Genomic DNA, 26,406 nt, shown 5'->3' with positions numbered 1-26,406 from the left:
TCGTAGCGCGTTATGATCTACCGGGGCGCCCCAGGCAGTTCCTCATCGACGGACACCAAGGTTAACTTTGTGAATACATTTTAACTTTGTGAATAAATGAGGCTATGAGTATGGCATAAACAAATGATCAACTGGCATTTATCGTTGCTAAGTTTTCTAAATTCAAGACTCGCTGGATCAGCCCTCAACCTACAGCATTGGGCTGATAGGGCTAAGGCCCAGAGGATATTCAATATTTATGAAGCCTGTAGCAGTGGTTCTCAAGCTTGTTTTGGCTCAGGGCACCCCTGTAATTTAGTTTTTCCTTCACAGCACCGCTGAATGACATTGTTACTTTACAGCACCTTACATTTATGTCATATTACCGTTATGAAAATATGTAAATCTTTCCCACTAAGCTACAGTATGTCACAAGGAAAGAGAGAAGATCTGTTTACATTAGGATAGATTGAAACAACTACTTGACATTGAGCTACTTGAACCTCAGCATCGCCAAATGCCAGAGATTTGGTGTAGATCGAAAAAGAACACAGCGAGTGCAGTCCAACTCAGGTCTATTTGACTAAATATAGAGGGTGTGATATTGATAAATTCCAAATATTATCCAATTATTCTGCAGCACCCCTGGAATTGTGTCACGGCACCCTGGGGGGCACGGCACCCACTTTGAGAAACGCTGATGTAGCCTATGATGATTTGAAACGCAGTGAATGAGAATAATAGCTCAGCTTGAACACTGGATCATGCACCACATCGTACACGGCAATGGACCTTATTTGGAATAGTGAACCACATCAGCCATAGCGTCCCTATTCTTGGGGTGAACGTTCGTCAAAACAATTGCAGATGTAGCTCACAACACATCGCATTGTGACACGTTGTGAGCTTATAGAGCTGCTTTTGCTGTTTTCGGTAAATAGTTTTGATGTTAGAGGGATAAAGGGAGGGGTTCTAGTATATACAGTAGCCCTGCAGGACTCCGATCAACTAAGTACATTAGGGGCCGTGTCCACATAGAACGCCTTTTGAGCTGGCAGCGCCAGTCTGCCATGCTTTTCTATGGTAAAGACGCACTGGAGCGCTCCTCTTCCCAGCGCCCGAGCATCATGCTCATTGGCACAGCGCCCTGGGCGCTTCAAGCTGGAAACGTTAACGGTTCAACTTTTGGAGAGGAACGCTGCTCTTTTGATCCTCCTGACTGTGTCTGACAACCCGGGTTTAAGCATTACCACAACCATGAGAAGTGCATGTTTACTATTGTTTCAGCTAAGATATGTGTGCTAATAACATAGATGGCCGGACTTTCGAGCACAGCAACGGCTGATCGGTTCGAACACACAGCGCGTCAATAGAGGCTGCGTGCGTGCGTTACGGACATCATGATATCCATACAAAGCACCCCTCCACTCAAAAAAAAAAAGGTTTGTGTTTCACTGTACCTTCTGTCTCTGCTCTCTCTGTAGTGAAGACCACCATTCTGAACTACCAGAGCCCCACCACCGGCCTGTTCCCCGTCAAGACCCACACCTCCTGCAAGGAGGCCAAGGTCAGGGACTGTCTGTACTGCGCTGCTGGGGCCTGGGCTCTGGCCCTGGCCTACAGGTGAGTGTGTACACATGCATGCATGCACGCACACACACACACACACACACACACACACACACACACACACACACACACACACACACACACACACACACGCACACGCACGCGCACGCGCATGCACACACACACTTCTATGGAAGCTAAGGTACATGTAGGAGACAGACACATCAGTATTTAGGCTTTTTTCCTCACTTTAATCAGCAAGCCATACGAAGGTCACTCACACAATCCCAGGTTTATGATGTTTTAGAGCTCTTTCACGGTTGGGTTCGTTTAAAAGGGACCATGGTCCACTTAACTTAGTTGGTCAGGTTCGTTTGGAGAGGTGTGGACGTGCATTCGAACTCTGGTGCGGACCATGGTCCGCCTGAAAAGTCCAAACTCGGTCCGCTTCTACTGTAAGTGAACCATGGTTCGTTACAGGTGTGAATTATTTTTTATATTAATGTTTTTTAACGTTTTATCATTAAAAGGCTTTTTTTTGCCTATTATTTGGGGACCCACTTGCAATATCCTCATGGCCCACAAGTGGGGCCCCGCCCACAGGTTGAGAATCACTGACATACAGTACACAGAGGTACAGCATACACACACACACACACACACACACACACACAAACACACACGTGCACATGCTCGCGCACGCACACACACACATAGGCACGTAGAGCCATCCTGTGCCTCTGTGTAGTTTGATGAAAACACAGTGGGCCATTGTTTCAAATCACCGAACAAGCACTTTTCATTAAGTGTCCTTGATTCCATCTCCCAGAAACTGTGTTAGCAACACGCTGAGAACAAACTAGTTTCTTAGAAAAAAAGGCATTCTCAACAAAAATGAGCTGCAGGCATCCGGGTGGGTGACGGAGGGTTAAATCACTTCGCCCACCACCACTGGGCCTCGGTTCTTTCCAGGGTGCCTCAGGCTTTTGGCCGGGCGCTCCAACCAACACGGTCGGTCGGTGTTCGTGGGTGGGGAACTGTCATGGGACTCTGCACTTTGTCACTGCACCACAGTGACTCCTACTGGTTGGATCAGGGCACCAGAAACACTAGCTTTGAGCATGTGTTCAACAATATGGAGATGGATCAGCAGTGGGTGTTCAGTTCAGGTAGAAAAGAAATGGAATTAATTTGAATGTGTTTGAATGTTTCATTCATTCATGCAGAATTAGATCACTGCATTTACAATTATCTTAATCTTTAAAAGCCCAATGCATAATTTGAAAATAGCACCCACTTTACGAAAGATGAGCAATGTTTACCTTATTGGCAGTTGACCTAGTTATGGCGACCATGCATACTGATTAAGTTCTCATGTTTTTGTGCTCGTTTTTCTTGACCACAAAGTTAAAAATGTAATTTTGATATTATTTAGACAGATGCTAGGTTCATTGTTTACCTGGTATCCTATAGTTTCATTGTACAGATTATTATTTGCCTAGTATAGTGTTTAGACAGATGCAAGGTTCATTGTTTACCTGGTATCCTATAGTTTCATTGTACAGATTATTATTTGCATAGTATAGTGTTTAGACTGATGCTAGGTTCTTGGTTTACCTGTGATCCTAGTTCACTGAGGCACTACACTGTCTCTCTGCATTTGATGTATGTGTTTACCATTCTTATTGTAAATTGCTCTGGATAAAAGTGTCTGCTAAGTGCCTAAATTGTCTATGCCTCATGTACTTTAGGGTAAAGTACAGTTTGTAAAATAATGAAAATAGCTGCAAGCTCACAATGTATTGTAGATGTGCTTTTTTTCTTACACCAAATCTTTTTGCCAAAAATAGCCAATCTACAAGCTCACAACATGTCGTTTCGCAATGTGTAGATAATGGGATGCTGGGGTTGAAGTGGTCAATATAATATACAAAAGCACTATTTACATATACAGTGAGATTTTATATTTTTCTGGGCGTGCCTTATTTTTATTAGAATTTCGGACACCCGGCCCTCCGTGCAATGGTCTCCATCCATCGTTCATGGGCCCGTCGTCGACTCGACTTTCAGCCGGATGAAATGTGATCATTGTCGCCCAGGACTTAGTGGAAACATGTACATCACAACATTAATGTCGTCCAAACAGTCAAATACACCCTCCAGTCCAGGGACAAAATAAGACGACTTCAAAAAGCCCACAGCAGTCTGTAAGAAGATCCCACAGCACAGTCTGTAAGAAGATCCCACATCACAGTCTGTTAGAAGATCCCACAGCACAGTCTGTAAGAAGATCCCACAGCACAGTCTGTAAGAAGATCCCACAGCACAGTCTGTAAGAAGATCCCACAGCACAGTCTGTAAGAAGATCCCACAGCACAGTCTGTAAGACGATCCCACAGCACAGTCTGTAAGAAGATCCCACAGCACAGTCTGTAAGAAGATCCCACAGCACAGTCTGTAAGAAGATCCCACAGCACAGTCTGTAAGAAGATCCGGCCGACAGGAAGCACTACTGATGAAACGCCAACGGGCAGCAGTCTGCTAGAGAAGCGACACGGTTTGCGGAGCAGGTACAGTGTGGCTGGCAGCCATCTGGCAGAGCTCAGGAGAGCAGAAAGCAGATGGCTGAGGAGAGGAGAAGAGGGCAAGGCTGAGAGATAACAGCAAAACAGTGACAGCGGGCCCTTGAGAAAACTGGTCCTGGCCGAGAAAAAAAGATAAGGACAGACCCCTCTAGCCCTGTCCACCCCCCATCAGCTCTAAAGCAGAGGACACTCTTTCATAATCACACGTGTCTTTTTTTTGTCCTTTTTCACATTTTAACGTATGGCACAGATTGGATTTGGAGAGTAGTAATTTTGAAAAAATAAGTCTAATTAGTTGTGTGCCTGGTAGGGGCTGGCCCTTTGTTCATTTTCTTTGTATGTGAGCGTATCATTTGTAAAGGTTACATTTTCACTTATGAAATGAATACAGTTTGTACTTTATTTTGCGCAATTGTGTAATTCTTGAAGAAATGAGAATGAGTTTGTGTTTAAAGGAGAGATCCGGACATTTTAAGTGTTATCTTTGATGTGTCGTTAGTCACTCACCGACGTAGAAAGTGGCGTTGAGTTTTTCCAGCGATTCCCCTGTCGTCATTTTTTCGACCCCCTCCGTTGGCATAATGGGAGCGCGTGTATGAGTGAAATTCGTCTATTATAACCAATGCAAAGATTTTTTTTTCTCTACTACTGCTCATTGTAGAGTCTCATGATACTCAAACATGCACTGAAAGTCCCTGAGAAGCTAACGCTAATGCCGAACGAGCTAACGCTGGTTGCTTGTTTCTCTCCCTGGCAACACCGAGTTGCCAGGTTCTGGGAGAGAAACAAGCAACCAGCGTTAGCTCGTTCGGCATTAGCGTTAGCTTCTCAACGCCACTTTCTACGTCGGTGAGTGACTAACGACACATCAAAGATAACACTTAAAAATATGTCCGGATCTCTCCTTTAACAGAAGCCTCAACAGATTGATGTTTAACTGAATAGTATTTTTATTTTTTTTGCCGAGGGTAGGTATGCTGAGCACGAGTACACACACACACACACACACACACACACACACACAAACACACACACAAACATTTAAACCTGGGAGCTATCCAGTACAACCACAATGTTATACGGTTGGCCACTGAGCAGCCCCATTTGAGCAGTTTGGGGGTTCAGTGCCTTGCTCAAGGGCACTCACTCCTCTAATCTTAAGGCCACTGCTACCACATTGGCTTTTCCTATTGTTTTTGTAATTGAAAACAATAGGAAAGATTTAACAACTTAACCTATATATTGTACTTCTTCTGACCGGAGTTCCCCAGGGGTCTATTAGGCCCCCTAGCTACTGTAGCTAGCTTGTAGATCTGCTATTTTGGCTGAATGTTTGCCCCAGAATACGGACACTAGCGTTCATGAGGTTACTCCAGAGTCAAACATAGTGAGTCACAATGAATTTGCCATTCTTAAAAGGTAGAAGAGACTCTGTGCACCAAGACCTATTCGATAACATCAGCAAAGTTGACGATCTCAGAAAGGTATGATACCGTAGTGTACAGTGACTTTGTAATTTTGTATTTTTGGAAATAAATGATGAGAAGCGTGTCATTGTAAAGATAAGAGGTGTTTCTTCTTGAGGTGTGTGTGTGTGTGTGTGTGTGTGTGTGTGTGTGTGTGATTCGATAACATCAGCAAAGTTGACGATCTCAGAAAGGTATGATACCGTAGTGTACAGTGACTTTGTAATTTTGTATTTTTGGAAATAAATGATGAGAAGCGTGTCATTGTAAAGATAAGAGGTGTTTCTTCTTGAGGTGTGTGTGTGTGTGTGTGTGTGTGTGTGTGTGTGTGTGTGTGTGTGTGTGTGTGTGTGTGTGTGTGTGTGTGTGTGTGTGTGTGTGTGTGTGTGTGTGTGTGTGTGTGTGTGTGTGTGTGTGTGTGTGTGTGTGTGTGCAATAATGAATGCCCCATGGAGCACTTTGAAAACAGCTCTTTGATGACGGATGAAAAGCTGTGTGCTGTGTCCTCTGCTCGGGTTTGGTTGTGATGTGGAAGGTTGTTGTTTAAAGCACTGTATATCATTACAATTTAAAATGCATTTAATCTCACTGGCTTCAAGATTAACGAACTTAAAGGCATAGTATGTAACTTGCCCTGTGTTTATATAACAAAACAATCTTATTTTTTTACCCATCATTTACCTCTATACCAGCGGTTGTCAGCCCCTGGAGTTTACCTGCAGAAACACATTGCCCTCTCGCTGTATGTTGGTGTTTTCACTGTTTGTTTTGGTTGTCCACCCAAATACAGCGAGACGACGTGTGTTTCTGCAAGTAAACACCACCACGCTACCCCAGTGGCTGATAACAGCTGGTATAGAGGGAAATGAGGGGGGAAATGTTTTGTTATATGCCTTTAATAAACAGTTGGGGGCCCTGGTCAACCAAGTATGTAGGGTTTAAGAAGTGGTTAATAGAACATTGCGAGTATGGAGCGAGTAGTCTCTTGAGCCAGACTGTTGCCTCCCACAATGTTAAAATACTTTCATACAATGTGCAAAGGAAGCTACAGTATGAAAACCATCCGGGAGTAAAGTGGATGTCCCACCTCCTCTCCGCTTCCGTTTTCTCTTTGCAGTCGCTTTATTTTAAAGATATTTTGAAATATATGTTCATGAGTGGAAATGACGAACAGATGTCCTTTCTCTGCTTTCAGGTGATGTAGATCAGTGGTTCTCAACCTTTTCAGGCCGTGACCCCCCCAAAATAATCATATTTGAACTGGGGACCCCCCAAAATAATCATTTTTCATTTTCTAACCCTATTAAAAAGGTCTTAAAAGTCCTTAAATTGTCACTTTACGACCCACAGGTTGAGAACCACTGATATATATCCAGACTCTATATATATCATTCAGAGATTGTGGAATAGTTGTCTAGCTACGCAAGACCTGTGGAGCGAATGCTTTCATTGTGTTCACAGTGTGGTTGTTGTGTTGTTCCTCCTTCCCCCCTGCTGTGCAGGCGCATCGATGATGACATGGGACGCACGCACGAGCTGGAGCACTCTGCCATCAAGTGCATGAGAGGAATCCTCTACTGCTACATGAGACAATCTGACAAGGTGAGTCTGAACCAACGCTTGATTAGGGCTGTCACCAATCATGACATTTCACTTGACGATTAATTGTCACTCAAATAATTGCCATTAACGATTTAATTGTGTTTTTGGTATTGAACATTAAAATAAAAAATAATAAAACATCTGTTTGGCTTTTAGGCTTTGTTAAACAAAGGTTGCACAGGCCAGATATGACGAATAACTTACATTTATAAAGAAATGACTGACATGTAATAATTGTATACTTTCAAAATGTTTTGTGAACATTTTTCAAAAACGATCATACAATCATACAAAATAATTGTGATTAGGTCATTATGTACGGTAATAATTGTGACAGGCCTTCCCTTGATTTATGCTTGGCTGCATGCTGTGTCGTGCACTCACTGAAGATTCAACATGTGATCTACAAACTCAGATGTTGCTGTGAGCTTGTAGATCTGCTTATTTTCAGTGGGTGACACCCATGTGCAGCTAGGTAGTAGGCTTGCCCTCTTTGTTTTACAATAGGGCTGTCATGTATTATGAATAACTCATTAATTTGATTATTATGGGAACTCTGTTGCATACATGTCTTAACCAGTGTTGCCCTGTCTGCCTATTATACGCGACTTTGGGCTTGTTTTTCTGTAAAGTCGCTTGCGAATATTGGGTTGCAGTATTTTGGGGGGCTTGTTTATAAAGTGTAATTGCTTATTTGGGCTTGCTCCCTAATGTTTAAATCAGTGGTTCTCAAACATTTTCATGTCAAGGACCCCCAAATTAGTATGCATTTGTCCGCCGACCCCCATCAGAAAATATGTTTTGCCCCGTACAAGATTTGTGTTTTTAAAATGTTTAAAAAACCTTTCTTTCAAGATTTTATTTTTTGTTATTTTATTTTTTGATAGCACATCTACAAGCTCTGATAGTGGTTAGATGTGTCTGTGGGTTTTATACATATATATATATATATTGTTTTATAATTTGTATCCCTCGATTTTGTAACCCTTTTTTCACCCGGTGCCAATTTGCTAAGTGATCCTGGGCACTACACTCCCCCCACCAGCCTAGGGAGGCCAGGGCCGAGCTCTAGCCTCCGTCAATGCATGAGAGCCAACTGACCTTCTTGTCACCTGACAGGGGGGAGTTTCCCTGGTTGGACGTAGCGCGTGGAAGGAACACCTTATTCCAACCAGTTCCCTTCCCCTCCATCAGGAGCCCCGGATGACCAGGGGGAGGCAGTATAGTGACCAGGATTACTACATTATATATATTGAACCAATGAAAAGTATTAACAAGAGCTTGTGACTAAATAATAACTACTGTATATTGGATCCATTTTTGTTTTGGACATATAAGGTTTCCAACCCGACAGCGACGGTATAATAATTTCAATCACCTCGTATGCAAAACATGCAGTCATGTTTTGCCAGACAAATACACTGCAGTCCTGCTTTGTGTTTGAACGCAGCATGTGTACATGTCATGAATGCCTTTCACAGCCATTCTGTTTCACTGCACGTCGACCTTCATGACCTAATTTGGGGGAGAGCTCTTAAGCGTGTCTTAATTACAAGGCAGCGTTTACACAGTTAATTAGACTGAGCAGCACCTCGTTAAGACCGCTGTCTCTGTCACTTAAAGAGAACATGTATTTCGAATAGGTTAGACACCTAACTTCACTTACAGAGAACATGGATCTCTTTTCTTTTTTGCTCCCCCTCCCCACAATGTTGTTGTTGTGCCAATTAATTCCTCCCTGCACACATTTGTGTGTTGTTACTGCTGTTGTATCCTGTTGACTCACCTACCAATGAGGAGCCCCCACCGGAAGGACATGCCTTCGTCCTACCAACACTCCGTGCTGACAGGTGCCACCCCAGCTCTTATAGCCTGTAGTGTACGCGTAGTGACAAATATCACCCTCCCCCCGAACAGGGGCCAATTGTGTTCATATAGACGCTCAACAAAGCCGGATGCACGGTGGTAGATTCTAATCCTCAGACTCTCTGTGGTGGTGGGTAGGCATTTTAGCACTGTGCCACCCGAGCGCCGAGAACATGCATTTCTAATAGACGCCTAACCAGAGGTGGAAAAAGTTATAAAATGTCTTACTTAATAAAAGTATATCAATACTGCATTGTAGAAATACTCTGTTACAAGTAAAAGTCCGGAATTCAAAATGTAAGTGTGAAATGAGAAATTATTTGAGAAATGAAAGTACTCATTCGGCAGAATGTCCCATTTCACAAGTTTTCAAATTTTGACTTGACAACTTTTGACAATAGCAGATCTACAATCTCACAATGCGTCGCATTGTGAGCTTGTAGATCAGCTATTTTCAAATGGCCGAAATGTATATAGGGCTGAAGTGGGTATTGTATGTTTTGTAATAATAATAAAAAACCTACAAAGCAATTAGTAACTAAAGTTTTCAAATAATTGTGGTGGAGTAAAAGTATAATATTTGCCTCTGTGATGTAGTGGAGCAGAAGTAAAAGTACTGAAAATTGGAATAGTCCCGTAAAGTAAAAATACCTCAAAATTGTACTTAAGTACAGTACTTGAGTAAATGTATGTTACGTTACACCACTGTGCCTAACTTCACTTATAGAGAACATGCATAATACTTTACAGTAGACGCCTATTCTTATTGAAGAATAGACGCCATCACTTATTGAGAATATGCATTTCTAATAGACACTCACTCATTTATCCTGTATCCTGTGTGAGTTCGCTCTCCTGATTGGATAAAATCCATGCATTTTCTGTTATTAAAGCGTTGGAGAGGCAGGTAGACCCTTGTTACTGAGCAAACACTCTATAGCAATGATTGCTCTCGCAATATAGAGCTATTTAACCCTTATTTTGAGAAGGAAATAGCACTTAACCCTACCATTAAGACTGGGTGAAGTCAATTTGTAGTGATTTCAGTATCTCTTTGGTTTACCATACAGTAAAAAAGGTTCATTTCAAAGTGTTCATTTCAAATTCACATTCGATTTTAATGTCACATCACAGGTCTACAGTTGTAAAAGAGTGGGTGGATTTATCTATTCTCTCGTTCAAGCTCCCAACACGTTTTTCCATTTCAAGAAGAGGTCACGGAATCAAATAATATAGTATGAGCAATGTCAAATAATATATTCATAGGCTGCATGGTTAAAATAGTAATACAATGAGGCAGAAATGCTTCTTGTGCGGGTAGTGAAACATTTGCAGCAGATACAAAAATAGCAGCACATATAGATATAGAATCAGGCAGGCGAATGTTTTTCCTCCTTCCCAGCCGGCCGATGCAGCCTAATGGCCAGGGAGATTGAGCAGGACCTCCCGCTTGGCGAGGTGTCACCTCAGGACTCGGGAGTAAACAGAACGCAGTTTGTTGACTCAAATACCAATTCAGGGGCTTGTTTTCATTGCAGACACATACAACGTATCGTCGATCTCCATATTTTAACTTTTTGTGTTTTTTCGTAAATTAGTGCCCTACTTCATCATACTACAGCGTCACACAAAAGTACCAAAAGCAGCAGATTTGCAAGCTCGAAATGCGACGCAAAGCGACTATAGTTTTGAGCTTGTAGATCTGCTACTTTTGCTATTTTTGAATTTGAATCCTGAAAAGTTTCAGTTTTGGAGATTTTCCACCCGATAGAGACGATATACAGTATAACATGTACACAAGGCTTGTGAAAGTTACAGGTACGGTGTGTGTGATATGAAATGTGAGCTTACCGTAATCACAGTCATCCTTAGTAAAAAAAAAATTGCATCTGTCTTTTTTTACGGTTAACCATTAACCGTTAGTATTAACCGGTTACCAATTTCTTAGCGATTACCGGTTAACTGTTGGCCATCACTAGCTGCTGCAGATGCATACTTTTCAAGCACTCTGTAACAACCAAACCATAAATTATTTAGTTTCAACTTTCAAGAGTGCATTATTTCCCTGTGTGACCCTCAACACAGGATTTAAAGGTTTCATGACATGCTGGTTTTACAAAAAAAAATTAAGTCTTTATCATGGTCCTTCAAAGTGTATTAAACGGTTTTAACAAAAAAATCCCCTCCAGTGAGCCATGGCAGGTTTTTTTCACCCTACCATTGCTTCAGTTGGATTTTTACATCTGGAGCAAAGATACCAAGGCGACGGAATGCTTTGTTTGCGCCGCTCGATGCAACGTTGCACCAAGCCGCGTCTTTAAATTGACTTATTATTTAATCACGCTCTCTACCAAATATTCGATCTCAGTCTGAACACCTTTATAATGGTGTACTACCACTTACTGGGTAATGTAGGTACACATGTTGGAAGCTGTGCGTTAGCAGCTAGTGTGTTAGGAAACGTGGGAAAGTTAGGTTAGGGGACGTGTCCAGTGTCCACAGAGCATGCCCTTTGAGTTGGCAGTGCCAGTATTTCTATGGTAAGATGCCCTGGTGTGCTCCTCTCCCTTTTTAACTCATTCACTGCCTAGAACGACTAAAACGACTTTTGTCCTTTAAGCCCCCACTGCCAAGAACGACTAAAACGACTTTTAATTAAAAAAAAAAAATTATTTTTTTCTTATTTATTTATTTAATTTTTAACCTAAAGACCAAGGAGATATGATTTGTTGAAGATCTAGACTCCAATCCACTTCCTTGTTAACTTAAAACTTAAACATTTTGTATCTTGGCTCCTGAGTACTTTCTTTTTCTATGAAAAATCTCTGGCAGTTTGTCAAACGCAAAAATAAAAAAGTTCTGGCAGTGAATGAGTTAAATAAACTTTTGGCGCAGCACCCTGGGCGCTTCTAGTTTCAAATTTTGGAAAGGAGCGCCGGTAATTTAATCCTCCTGATTGTTTGTGACAACCCGACAATTTACAACCCGATGTTGAATCATTACTTCAACCATGTTTACATTGTTTCAGCTAAAGGTATTTTTGCTAATAAAAAAAAATCATTTTTTTGCGTGCGTGTGTTGGCTATTTACATCATGATATCCATATCCAAAGCGCTCTTCTGCTTAAAAGGTGTTCTTTGTGGACACAACCCCTTCTCCCTTATGCTGATGTGACTTCTGCTTGGAACTGCCATAGTATTTGTGCAAAATCAATAGTTTGACTTTAGCCATTGTAAGAGCCAATAGTTTTTGTTATATTTTGAGTAAATTCATGATTCGCGTTTTCTAAGTAAAACCTTTTTAAGGAAGTGTTATTTTGTCTTGTCGTTCTCGTTTCGAATGCTGTTTTGTTAGACTTACTCTACAAAGTGGTACATGTTTTGAAGAAATGGACGGAGTGCCACTACAGCCTTATTTATCCGGTATCCACTTTTCCACCGGGACGAACCCCAAGAGAGGTTTACTACTTAAATGATATATGATGATGTGCTTTAAGTGCTGAAAGCGCTTAAAAAGCAACAAGACGGTAAAAAAGTAGCACAGCACGGCTGTTTGTTAGCCCTTCTTTTGTCTCTGTGTGAATCTCTGCGGTTTCTATTTCAGCCAAACGTGCACGGCAGCAGCGAGTGCGCACGTGTCCCAGCGGTGGGACCGGTGGAACTGGAGCAGTGTGCTGTTTGAAACTGGGACAGAGCGGGGGTCTCCAAAAGCAGAGACAGGGGGGGGGGGGGGGGGGGTAAATGAAAGGGGAGACAAAGAGGGGGTACGGGGCAGGACTGGGCGATAATGACTTCAAATCAAAATCACGATTGTTTCAAACCTTTGCCTCGATTGTGATTAATGAACGATTATTCTTACAAAATAGTGTAGGCTAAATAGCAGATCTACAAGCTCACAGATATCGTAGATCTGCTATTTTCACTATTTTTGCACCATTGCACAAGGAAGTACTGTAGATTCTACAGTATTTCCTTGTGCAATGTAGAACACAGGGCTTAACCACTTAAACCCCATATTAAGTATTTAAAGGATCTACACCATGAATTAAAAAAATAATAATAATATTTAATATCATATTGTTTATGTCCCTCAAACGTTTTTCAAAAGGTTTGAGCCTAAATCAAGCCTCAGATATACTCATTCCAACTAACTTCTCTCTGGCTTATAAAGCACTTTCAACTGCAATACCACAGTGTCCTGTTTGGCACGGGGCGCTATTGAGCCAGTTTGTATGCATGTTATCTCCTGGTTCTGTGTGGAAAAATGACAAAAAGAAAATGAGAAAAAAAAATTAAAAACATTTTTTTATTAATTCTTTTAATTTTTTGTTGGAACTGAAAAACGGGAGGGATTGTACCCTGACGTGACGTCACGTCAGGGTGCAAATCAGTTTGGCCTGTTTTGAGACCAATTTACAGAAAACCCCAGATTTGCTGTGAAAGCCTGAGTGTTCAAACTGGGGTATTTTTGGGGATAGAAGAGGTAGGGGAGACCAAAAACACACAAAAAATAAGAAAAAGTTAAAATTCATGGTGTAGTCCCTTTAAGTAAGTAGTCTTTTCTATTCTTTGTTATTGTGGGGAAAGCGTTGTGAGCTTGTCGATCTGCTATTTTCAGCAAAAGCTTTCCCCACAATACGAATGCTGGGGTTTAAGTGGTTAAGTGCATAATCAGACCAATCAAAGATATTAAATTTTTGTTTATTCGTTGATATTTACGAAATTTATAACAATAATCACAGAAAACCCTGCTTCCCGATTAATTGATTATCCTACATGAGCAAATTGGTTGGAGGTTATACATTTTGGTTTTGATATATTTTCATTTAATTGCCAAGTAATGGCTGAATGGCTGAGAAAGAGGAAGATGTCCCTTCCTGTCACCTACTGCCCCCATTGATGCTAGTGACTGACCTAGATATGACCACCATGCATACATACCGTGGTCATTTATCTTTCTCATGATTTTGTTACTTTTGTGTTGCTTATTTTTCCAACATGTAGATGGCTTGTTAATTAGACAGGATGCTAGGTTCATTGTTTACCTGGTATCCTATAGTTTCAATATACATATTATCTTTTTGATAGCATATTGTTTAGACTGATGCTAGATTCTTGGTTTACATGTGATCCTAGTTTCCTGAGGCACTACAGCGTCTCTCTGCATTCTAGTCGCTCTGGATAAGAGAGTCTACTACATTGTAAATTTGTAAATTGTAAAGAGAGAGACAGAGAGTGAAAGGAGAACTAATGAAGAGAGAAGGAAGAGACAGGATGGGAACGAGAGGAGGTTTGTGTGTGGGTGTGGGTGATGGAGGGAACAGGGAGGGGTGGAAATAAGAGCTGTGTTGTTGGGGGTAAAAAATGGGACAAGAGACCATGTTTCTAATTCAGTTTAACAACTACCACATATTTACCTGTGTGCGTGTGCGCGTGGTGTGCATCCTTGGTTGACGAGTCGAATTGTTAACACAGATTCTCTCTCTCTCTCTCTCTCTCTCTCTCTCTCTCTCTCTCTCTCTCTCTCTCTGTTTCTCTCTATGTCTCTCTCGCAGGTGGAGCAGTTTAAACAGGATCCTAGTCCGTCTAAGTGTCTCCACTCGGTGTTCAATGTGGACACAGGAGATGAGGTTCCCTCCTACACTGACTACACCCACCTGCAGGTGAATGAATAACAACAATACACTGCTTGAATTCATACTGTACATTAAACAATCAATGCTTTATCAATGGTTGAAATAATACATTAACTAAGCAATGCTTTAATCAGAATCATCGTTATTGACACAATCACATGTTTGCGTTAAACAGTGGGTGACATTTGTTTTTGTGCGAGCTCCATCGTTTTTGTTGTTTCCAGAAAGGTGAAAGAGAGGGGGAGGGGGGGAAGACAAATCAGAAAATGATATCTACATATATATGTTACAGGGTGAATGGAGAACCAGGTAGATTGAAGAAGGCGCGTTCGTTTTTACCACCCACCCAGCAATTCTGTAGAAGCAACACTAGAGGGAGCCACAAGCCAGGCTTGTGCACAAACATATATGGCTGCGACCACACACACACAGTCACACACACACACACACACACACACACACACACACACACACACACACACACACACACACACACAAGCGCACACACACACGCGCACGCGCTCATGCTTTTTTTGGTTTATTGAAAGCAGGACTGTTAAGATACTTTTATTGTGTTCTGGCTTTTGTTTTACTTTCTCCCTGACACACACACACACACACACACACACACACACACACACACACACACACACACACACACACACACACACACACACACACACACACACAGTGATCCATGAAAAGAACTATTCTGTCCCTATCGGTTTACAACTCGAACGGCACTGAGTCGACTAGTAGAGCATCGGCCGGTCAGCGCGGGCACTCGCGCCTGGAGGCGCGAGGGCGCGCTTCCTCGGCCTCAAGCTCCACTAGTCGGCGTGCCTCCGTCGTGGACAAGCGTGTGCGTGTGCACGCGTGTTCAGCGTTCCCCTAGCGTAGCTTCCTGGTTGCTATGTGGGGGGGAACAACAAAATACAGGTCCGCGTCGGCACATCAAAGCCCCACCTCTCCGCGTTCTCCTTCTCCTCCTCGGAGGAGGAGGACGGTTTATTTCGCGAGGAGGAGCTCCTCCTCGCGAGCCTCACGTAATAAACCCCCGCCTCGCAGTGCCGCGTCCTCCTTCTCCTCCTCCTCCTCGCGAGCCTCGCTAATAAACCCTATCTCGAAAAGCCCCGCCTCGCCCCGAAGCCCCGTGCCTAAAAACGAGCGCTCTGTCTTCAATCTACCTGGTTCTCCATTCACCCTGTGACATATACACAAAGCATAATCCATCCGGTACAGTATGTACATGAGGTTGAACTTAAGGTGCATCAGCATAGAAAGCAAGACAATTTCAGACATTAGAAGTACTATGTATTGCGACCGGCGGAGTCTCCGTTTTGGAGACATTAGCGTCTTTCCGCCCGTCATCAAATTATTGGCTTAGGAATACGACAAAAACAAAAAAATTCAAGGCTTCATGTGGTGTGTAATTGATAAAAAATAAGTAATGTTTTGGATGAACTACTCCTTTAAGCTGCAAAGAGTGTCGGTGCATTGTCAGGTTCAAACCACATAGTCCACAAAAAAGGTAACTTTCACTGGTACAATCCACATTGTACCACAAAAACCTCAGGGAAAGGAAAAAGTCCAAGGCCAGCCAGGTGACAGGCGGTGATCATTCCTTGTTCAACAAGTCTGATGGTAGCCGGGTGGAGGCTGTTCAAAGCTTCCCTAACCCTGTCCATTAATAAATACATCACTGGCTCACTGGTTGAAAGAATATTAAATAATCAATGGTTTAATAAATCATACTGATCACAGACTCAATAGTTGAATGGATACTTTAGATAATCCATGGTTGAATGAATAGGTCACTTACAGCGTGCAAACTTGAATAGGAAGACTGTCACGGAAGAATCAATACATCGATTAGCTTACATTTGATGCGAATTCACTCATTTTAAATCGTTGAACCAGTTTGGCATGCAGGACTGTGTTATATTGGAAACCTGGTATTGACTTGTGTTTGTGTGTGATGGATTAGCACCAGGAAGACATATTCCTGTCAATGATATTGACATTGGTCATTTTGCATTTAGAAGTGAATCCCATCGATAGCATAGAGCAGCCAATATTGTACATACAGTGAGCAAAAAAGAAATGCAATACTTTAAAAATAATAGATAAATGTTACTGTTGAAATAATGGGACCCTAGGCTAAATGAGATATATAATGTAATTAAACCAGGTAATTAAACAGAACATACTGCCATTTATAATGATTACAGGGCTACTCTGCCGTTAGACACCCATGGATGTCAAAGAGGAATATTCCGTGTATTGCAGAGGACTGATGATTGGCCTTAATTCAACATAAAATAGACTGGGTCTGATAAAGGTATGGCTTCCCAGTGGATCTCCCAGTTGATTTAGTTCCTTGGCCTACTAGTGCTGATCAGTATAGCGGTTTGCGAGATTCGCCGTGGACTGATGGACACACGAACGCTTTATAAGCCTATAAGTACAGTTGTGAAAGCATGTTATCCCTTTGTAATTGCTTATGGTTGCTCTGTTAAGGCGACAATGTATTGTCCGGTCACCGTTTAGTACCTCTGGACCTTGCAGAGGACAAGGGACACATCAGTTAACATAAGGTCACTACATCTCAATGCAGTTAAAGGAGAATTCCGGACAAATTAAGTGTTATCTTTCATGTCTCGTTACTCACCTAGCGACGTAAAAAGTGGCGTTCTTTTTTTCCATATATTCCCCTGTCGTCATTTTTTAAACACCCTCCGTTGTTATAATGGGAGCGCGTGGGTTAGTGAAGTTTGTCTATTATAACCGACGCAATGTTATTTTTTTCTCTACTACGATTCATTGTAGAGTCTCATGATAGTCAAACATGCGCTGAAAATTCCTGCGAGCCTGCCGTTAATGGCGAACGATTTAACACTGGATGCTTGTTTCTTTCCAGAACCTGGCAACTCGTGTTGCCAGATTCTGGAAACAAGCAACCAGTGTTAAATCGTTCGCCATTAACGGCAGGCTCGCAGGAATTTTCAGCGCATGTTTGACTATCATGAGACTCTACAATGAATCGTAGTAGAGAAAAAAATAACATTGCGTCGGTTATAATAGACAAACTTCACTAACCCACTCGCTCCCATTATAACAACGGAGGGTGTTTAAAAAATGACGACAGGGGAATCTATGGAAAAAAAGAACGCCACTTTTTACGTCGCTAGGTGAGTAACGAGACATGAAAGATAACACTTAATTTGTCCGGAATTCTCCTTTAATTTCTTATGGGATGGTGGTGCACCCACCTTTTGGTGTGGTTCTTAAAACAGCATTTTATAACACAATCACCTGAACACCAATTAGGAAATGTGTGCAGTCCAGTTCCACACATGTAAAAGCTATGCCGAGGCATACTGAAGCTGCTCTGCTGGCCCAGTGCATTTTAGGGCATATTATTGCTTTTAAACAACCTTCAAAGATGTTCAAAGATAGCAAAAAATAACAGATCCACAAGCGCATAATGCCTTGCATGTGGAATATGAGCTTGTAAGTCGGCTATCGTCAACGTATGACAAGTATAAATAATAATAATAACCTTTGGGTTATTTTTGTCACTGGCGAACCATGTGCATTAAGTAAACTAAATATACAGATAATAAATGGATAGATTGATAATAAATGCATAATATCACGATCTTGGCCTTTGCCAACTTCTTATGTGTTAAAAGTAGGGCTGGGACTCGATTAAAAAAAATAATCTAATTAATTAGAGGCTTTGTAATTAATTAATCGCAATTAATTAATTTTAATCGCATATCAATATTTGACCTGAGAACAGTGAAAAGCAATTTTTTCAAATGGATTTTGGCATACGTCTTTAAGTACATGTACTCAAGAACTGTACTTAAGTACAATTTTGAGGTATTTGCACTTGACTCTCGAGTATTTCCAATTTCTAATACTTTTACTTCTACTCCAGTAACTCCACTATATCTCAAAGGCAAATATTGTACTTTATACTCCACTACAATTATTTGAAAACTTTAGTTACTAGTTACTAGTTACTTTGTAGATTTCGATTATTATAATAAAACATACCATGTAACCATGTGAAAATAGCAGATCTACAAGCACAAGGCATTGTGAGCTTGTAGATCTGCTATTTTCCACCACTGGAGGCTGGTAGAGTGTGTTGTTGTTACTGATGTTTTATAGTAGTTTAATAATCATTAATAAAAATCGCGCGCATGTGACCCGCACCGCATCGTGGAATCCCCACCCCCCCCCCCCCCCCAGTGCACCGCCGCCCCCTCCCCCTAAACGGGACACACACACACGCGTGCGTAGGTGGGGGGGCATCTATTACAGATTCTGATTTGCACAGCCAACATTATCAAGTCATGTTTTGCATCATGTTTTCATCAAGCCCCCAGAGTTGCTGAGAAACATTGAAGCTGCCACCCCAGTGGCCAAAGCTGGAACTGCAGGCGGGGAGAAATACATGCACGCGCAAAACATACTGAGAGATATTTATATTTATACATATAAATATGTAAACATATTATACATACATACATATGCATTTACATATAAATATGCATTTCGAGTGTATTTAATAAATATCTCGCGTTCAATCCTTGACACACGGGCTGCCGTAGAACGCAAAAAGGACACTAGTGCGCATGCTCATAACTCTATGGGGGGTCAAAATCGAACCAATAATTCTACTTCCGGCAGGTTTCCGGGTGCTTCAAAACGCCAGTGAGCACATTCATTGAAATGATAGCTGGGGTCGGGGCAATCCGCCCTCTAGTTATATTATACCTCTATGGTTTTCATTCACTGTGCTGGCTGCAGTTAACTTTGTTGTTGCGCACCAACGTTGTTTGGTGCGCTGGTAATATCGGTCCGTCTGAAACTCGTCCAGTGAGAAACGTTCCGCGGTGCAAAAATAGGTGCGATTAAAATGCGTTAATTTTTTTAACGCGATAATTTTTCTGTAATTAATTGATCGAAATTAACGCGATAAAGTCCCGGCCCTAGTTAAAAGTCACTGTGTTTTCGGTCCAACCTTTCATATCCCTGGGTGTGAAACAATAATGAATTTCTCCCAGTGAAACTGAGGTGTCTGTTGACTCAGTGTGAATCACAGAAGACATGTGGTTGTCTCCATGGACCAGCAGCTGGGGCTGGCAGTGACAGCGCCCACAGTACACACGGGGGGGACTGGCAGTGACTAAATAGGCAGAAAAACGGCCCATTGTGCCAGAGGAAATGCAACTCTTACCAAGGCACTCAATAGTCCCTGCGAGGAGCTCGAAACAGTGCTCTTCATTTGATTGAGTACACCTGATGCCATGTGTGGCAGCTTGAAGGAATAGGTTGAGGATGGACAGATACAGTAGCGATCATTTTTGGCTGCTGGAAAACAATGTATGAAGGCACACATACACGGCAGAACTGTCAATGTCCCGTTCACTTCCATTCTATGGGAGCAAAGCGTTGGAGCATCCAGTTGCAGCGAGTTGACGCGTCACGTTCAACGCGTTTTAGTTCAACATTTGTGAACTCTGACCAGGCGTCAACCAATAGGAAAGAAGGTCTCTTGGGTGACCCCATTAACATGACACCATATGCGTAGACATGACATTGGCCAGTGGATCATACGTCAACATCGCTGCCATCTTAGCAGGGGACCGTGGCCATAACTCCACTGTGAGAAATTGAGACTACACCTTTTTACGTTTTATACCCTTTATCTATAGAACTACGAAAGATACAGTGTTTGATATGAAAACCCAAATAATTTTTTAACTAAGTATCCTAAATCATAGCATAAGTACAAAGCTCACAACACACCACGATGTGACGCGTTGTGAGCTTGTAGATCGGCTATTTTCAAACTGTTTGCACACCACAGTTGTTCATTGAAGTACTCTACAATGCAGGGTATAAGTGGTTAATCACACCAATCAATGTTGTCAATTATAAAAAGAAAATGTCGATTTTTTTATGGATAAGAAAAAACAATCACAAAAAACCCTGCTTCTCAATTAATAGAGTAATCTACATGAGCAAGATTTAAGTCGGATAGAGGTTCAAAATTTGGGTTTTGATATAGTTTAGGTTACCCAGCCTTACCTCATGCCCGTAGGAAATGTGACAGATCAGACTCATGCATCGTTTTTTCTTATTTAAATAGCATGTTATTTAAACAGATGCTAGGTTCATCGTTTACCTGGCATCCTATAGTTTAGTAGCCTATGTTGTTTAGACTAGTGCTACAGTAGGTTCCTGGCTTACCTGTGATCCTATTTTACTGCTAAATGCCTAAATTGTACATTTCTGTCTTTCTTGTCCCCCTGTCCTCCTTGTCCGTGACCCTCTTTTTCTCTGTCCTGCTCTCTCCTTGGGTCGCTCTGTCCTTGGCTCTTTCTCTCTCTCTCTCTCTTTCCAGATTGACGCGGTGTCTCTGTTCCTGCTCTACCTGGTGGAGATGATCTGCTCAGGTCTCCAGATCATTTACAACACAGACGAGGTACTGTACCTTCCACTATACTCTGTGTTAATCTAACTAAATCTTTGAAAAGGTTAAAGCTTTATAGTATGATATTAATCATTGCTATATAGAGTCTCCCTGTCTATCCAGCTCCTCAATATACTGAAAATACATCAGCTTAAATTATATAGTGATCCAGTTCCAATTTTGTCTGCTCATTTCTTTGTGTCATCACTTCCAATTTCACTTGTTTAATCTGTACCCTGTGTGACCTGATTGGATAAAATTGGTATCCCGTCCTATTAAACAGAAAATGTATTTTCTGTTCAATAAAAAGCTGGAGAGACATTTTCAACCTGTCTTCATATAATTGGTCCTCACTAATGCTCATCATATATGACTACATTTAACGGACGTTGAGTCTTCTCGACAGATGGCATTGTTCAGTAAAGCAGAAAAAGACATCAAGAAATCTTTTTCTGTCCAAAATGAGTTAATAGCACAGCAAGACTCTCTAGACATACTGTACTAGAGTATGTCTGCCATAAATGTCAGAGCTTAACGACATGTAAATATGAAATGTATAAACATCTAGGTAAGAGATTAGAACTACGGTAGCCATCGCTAGCATATGCTAAAGTTACCTCAGTTGTGTCCTTAATCCTGCAAAATTGCAGTTAAGTCACAGAGTCAGTAGACACAAATGGTACCATATTATATTGAGCATTATTGAGGACCTATGAAGATAGGTTGAAAATGGGTGAAGTGGTCCTTTAACACTTATTTTAACACAACAATATTGTTTACCCTAACTCCGAGGGTACAAATGTGTGCACATTTGTGCACTCAAGAGTTAAATTAACACTATGGATCTTATTGAGTACCAACAGAGGCCACACAAGTCCACTTTGAAAAAAGGCTAGCTTCGTTAAATGAATACATAAGTGGGAAGGTGTTTCTGGCCCTGTAATAAAATAATAAAACAAAGGAGAATGTGGCTGTTAAAGTTAAACACTCTTCTTTTATTGTCTAGAGCCTCAGGAGTCGTGTTGAAGTTTGTTAATTGTAAATAGTTATATTTATAGTCTGCTCATTCTCAGCAAAGCTCACAGCCGTGGAGAGGTGAAATTAAATAAGTGCTTTATGGACTAGTTTTAGCACGTCTTCCCAAGCTGAGACATTGCCCTCTAAACAATTATGTCACACAATGTTCGTTTTGTTTACAGAAAACCCTATCTAATAACTTGTCAATTGTTTTTTTCTCGCTCCCGGGTGGCGAGCTAAAACGGATGATGTGACTTTTATACGAGGGCCGTCCTGTCCTGCACACTTCATTTGCATGTATAAACACATCTTATTGGCCTGTATAACTCAATTCCGAATGCATAAACATGATCAATGTTCCTTCATTTCCTTGTGTTGAGATGTAGCAGAGCAAATTAGCAGGCACACGAGTTGCCGTGTGTACAGAGAACGCCTTTTGATCTGAAGAGCGTCGTGGATGCAGCGTTTATTGATTTATGGATTGTTCAAACCGATCAGCCATTGCTGTGCTCGAATGTCCTGATCTATGTCATTAGCACAACAAATAGGGTCATAATTACCGGGATGTCAGACACAGCGAGGAGGATCAAAAGAGCAGCGCTCCGCTCCAAAAGTTGAACTGTTTCCTGCTTGATGCGCCCAGGACGCTGCGCAAAAAAACGCCGGGCGTCGGTAGCTCTGAAGCGTGATGGTCAGCACCAGCGAATCTTTACCATAGAAATGTATGGCAGACTGGCGCTGCCATCTCAAAAGGCGTTCTATGTGGACGTAGTTAATTTATGTTAATTTATCTATTTATAACTCCGAAGACTGTACGAATGTAACCAAATGCATTTGCATGTGTACTCTCCTGGGAGTCAAATTAACAGGATTCACGTTTGTGACTTGACATTTGAAATGGGTTGTTAGATTAGTGCCTGTGGGAAGGAAGGCCACTGGAGACTGTCAGTTGACTGGAGTTGGAAGCTGCATTGCAGTGTTTTTTTTCCTGAGATCAAATGAAGCTCTTGTGTTGCTCTCATCCTGCTTAACGTGTGTCTTCATGCTTCTGTTTATGTCTGGGAGGTTGGTACATATCCTCGCTGCCAGGCAGAAACCCTTTTATCTCCATATTTACTATGTTTGTTATGTTTTTTTTATTTAATTTAGTATTTTATTTATTTTTTATTAATGCCCTACTTCGTCATACTACAGTGTCACACAAAAGTAGCAAAAATAGCCGATCTACAAGCTCAAAAGTTGTAGATTTGCTATTTTTGTTACTTTTGTATTTGAATCCTGAAAAGTCACAGTGTTGGACATATGAGGTTTCCACCCGACAAGACAACTTTACTAGGTGTATGTGCTTCCTTTCCCATGCAAGTGGGCATTTGAGTGTGTGCGTGTGTGCTTGTGGATTCACATGTGTGTCTGTGTGTGCGCACATGCACAAGTGCGAGTGAGAGGGCATCGTGTCGTGTGTGTTTGTGTGCGTGTGGATTCACATGTGTCTTGGTGTGTGGGAGTTATTTCCAGTGGTGTTGGACAGGGCTCTAGTGGCTGTGCTGGTGGGCACTAGTACAGTACAGTATAATTCATTAAGATAGCATTAAGATAGCATGAAGCTCTCCTCGTTAATCACTGCTCGCATAAAAGCTCATAAAGAGACCGGGCATCCTTTCTCCTTCTAAACAGCCTGGCCTACTTTATACTGACACACACTCCATCTCTCTCTCTCTCTCTCTCTCTCTCTCTCTCTCTCTCTCTCTCTCTCTCTCTCTCTCTCTCTCTCTCTCTCTCTCTCTCTCTCTCTCTCTCTCTCTCTCTCTCTCTCTCTCTCTCTCTCTCTCTCTCTCTCTCTCTCTCTCTCTCTCTCTCTCTCTCTCTCTCTCTCTCTCTCTCTCTCCCTCCCGCACCCTCTCCCTCTCTCCCCCCCCTCTCTCCCGCACCCTCTCCCCCTCTCTCCCTCTCTCCCCCCCCTCTCTCCCGCACCCTCTCCCCCTCTCTCCCTCTCTCCCCCCCCCTCTCTCCCGCACCCTCTCCCCCTCTCTCCCGCACCCCCTCCCCTCCCTCCCCCTCTGTGTCATTGTAGATTAGATGTCCCATCAATCTCACAGCTACTTTCAAGTCCTTTTAATGATTCAGGACCTCTAAGTCATCATATATATTTAATGTCTCTCTCTCACTTTGACTTTTTCCCCAGTTATTGATTTTGTCACGGTGACCACAGCCAGCTCTCTCTGTAGCTCTCATATATGACAGAATTAAGATGGACAACTTTTTAAAAATCACTCAATCAGGCAGCCATTTTGTTGATGGAGCTTAAGGATCCAGTTGAAGAGTTTTTATTTTATTTTATTTATTTATTTATAAAATATTTTAATTTTTTAGCCCTTTTTCTCACCTATTTAGTCGTTATGCCAATTGATTCCACCCCACATGTTTGTATTGTCACTGCTGTTGTATCCTACTGACTCACCTACCAGTGAGGAGCCCCCACTGTCTCTCACTGTCTGCATTTGATGTATGTGTTTATCTTGCTTATTGTAAGTTGCTCTGGAGAAGAGCATCTGCTAAATGCCTACATTGTGAATTGTAAATGTTCTATGTGTGATGTGCTTCCTGTGTGCAGGTGTCATTCATCCAGAACCTCGTGTTCTGTGTAGAACGGGCCTACAGGGTTCCTGACTTTGGGATGTGGGAGAGAGGAAGCAAGTACAACAATGGGAGCACAGAGCTGCACTCCAGGTCTGTACAGAACCACATGCTCCTCCAAGTGGTTGCTTTTTAATGTATCCCGGGTTTTGACGGATCTGGGGGAAACTGCATTTTACTACTGTGCACCTTGGCTATGGAATAATCTACAAAAAGATCTCAAATTGGACACATTTATCTCTATCTGAAGGAAGGCATGTCATCGTTTCTCTTGACACACACACACACACACACACACACACACACACACACACACACAAGCAAACGACAACAAAAAATTGCAGGTGCCTGTTGCACAGGTTAAAGAAAGATGCAGTTACATTAACTAATAAAAGTAAAATAAACTAAATCAAATATGCAAATACATAGACGGCACAAAAACACACAAGAAGCCATTACATTGGCCTCTTTTCAAACTTTTCTGTAAGATTTCCTTGCTCCTTGGGCACTATGACGTCAAGTAAGATAAAAATCGAGCTTTAATAATTCCCATTAATGGCATTTCTATTTTGCAGGAAGGTCTCCAAACCTTCGCAGCACTTGTCAAAATGTGTTGCCTTCTTTTTGAGATTAAACGTTATCTTTTTCCGGAGTTAAGTATGAGGAGAGCTCTCTGAGCCATAGGGACACACTAAGGGCCTCTTAATTTTCCCAGCATATTGCTATGCATTTGTTAGCTGCACTCAGGGCTAATCTCATAAAGCACTATGTTTCCCCTTTCAGTGACAGGATTTGAGTAGTCCCCCAATGATAATAATAATAATAATAATGTTGGATTAGCTGGTATCTTCTCTCCCATAATTATGTCCGTGATGGATGCCTAACTTTGATCAGAGGTGCGGGAGCCAACTTTTAGGTACATTTACCCAATCTTCAAACTGATTGATTGATTGATTGATTGAAATTTTTATTAGGCAAAAGAATGTAAAACAACACAGTTACATTTATAATGCTTTTGACTAAAAGGTCCGGCCAAAAAAGTCCTTGCGGACTTGTTTCCGTTGGGGTCCTTGAATTAATTTCATAGACATATATAGTAGCAACCAAACAGTTCAAAAATCAACATGAAAATACAGATAATACAGAAAAAATACAACTATGTACCAAAAAAAAAGGAGCATGAAAAAAATTAAAATAAAAAATAAATGTACAAAAAAAGGGGGGGGGTGAAGCATGGAAAAATAACGATTATATACAAAAAATGCATGAGGAAATACAAAATATGTACAAAAAAGAGGAGGGGGGGGGGGTCGTCTGTCTACAGGGAAACTGGTACTATCTCCTCTTTCGGCCTCCAGAAAGATGAGTTTTTAGGGCTGTTTTGAATGAGCCCAGCGAACTGCATTTTTTGAGGGATGGGGTTAGACTATTCCATTCCTTGGTGGCTGTGCTATAGAAGGAGAATTTGCCCATGTTTGTTTTATGGGTGGGTGGTACCAGATTGTTGTTTACGCTCCCTCTAGTTTCGTGGCTGTGGGTGTCACTAACTTTTTCGAGGTA

The 26,406-nt window shown here is 41.7% G+C and overlaps 1 protein-coding gene across 3 annotated transcripts in view; it reads left to right on the top strand.

The window, feature by feature from the left end:
- The window catches only part of phkb (phosphorylase kinase, beta), a 156,036-nt gene that overhangs the window by 15,819 nt on the left and 113,811 nt on the right, over nucleotides 1-26,406 (top strand). For all 3 annotated transcript variants that reach the window (XM_080440007.1, XM_080440008.1, XM_080440009.1), the window contains 5 exons: nucleotides 1,464-1,602; nucleotides 7,102-7,201; nucleotides 14,622-14,729; nucleotides 21,127-21,207; nucleotides 24,824-24,939. In XM_080440007.1, coding sequence (XP_080296133.1) covers nucleotides 1,464-1,602; nucleotides 7,102-7,201; nucleotides 14,622-14,729; nucleotides 21,127-21,207; nucleotides 24,824-24,939 — 544 coding nt within the window. The remainder of the gene's footprint in view (nucleotides 1-1,463; nucleotides 1,603-7,101; nucleotides 7,202-14,621; nucleotides 14,730-21,126; nucleotides 21,208-24,823; nucleotides 24,940-26,406) is intronic.

The sequence above is a fragment of the Gymnoscopelus braueri genome, assembly GCF_963280865.1.
Source record: "Gymnoscopelus braueri genome assembly, chromosome: 1".
Taxonomy (NCBI): Eukaryota; Metazoa; Chordata; class Actinopteri; order Myctophiformes; family Myctophidae; genus Gymnoscopelus; species Gymnoscopelus braueri.
The sequence above is the reverse complement of the archived record's forward strand: the minus strand, read 5'-3'. Positions and strand labels throughout refer to the sequence as shown.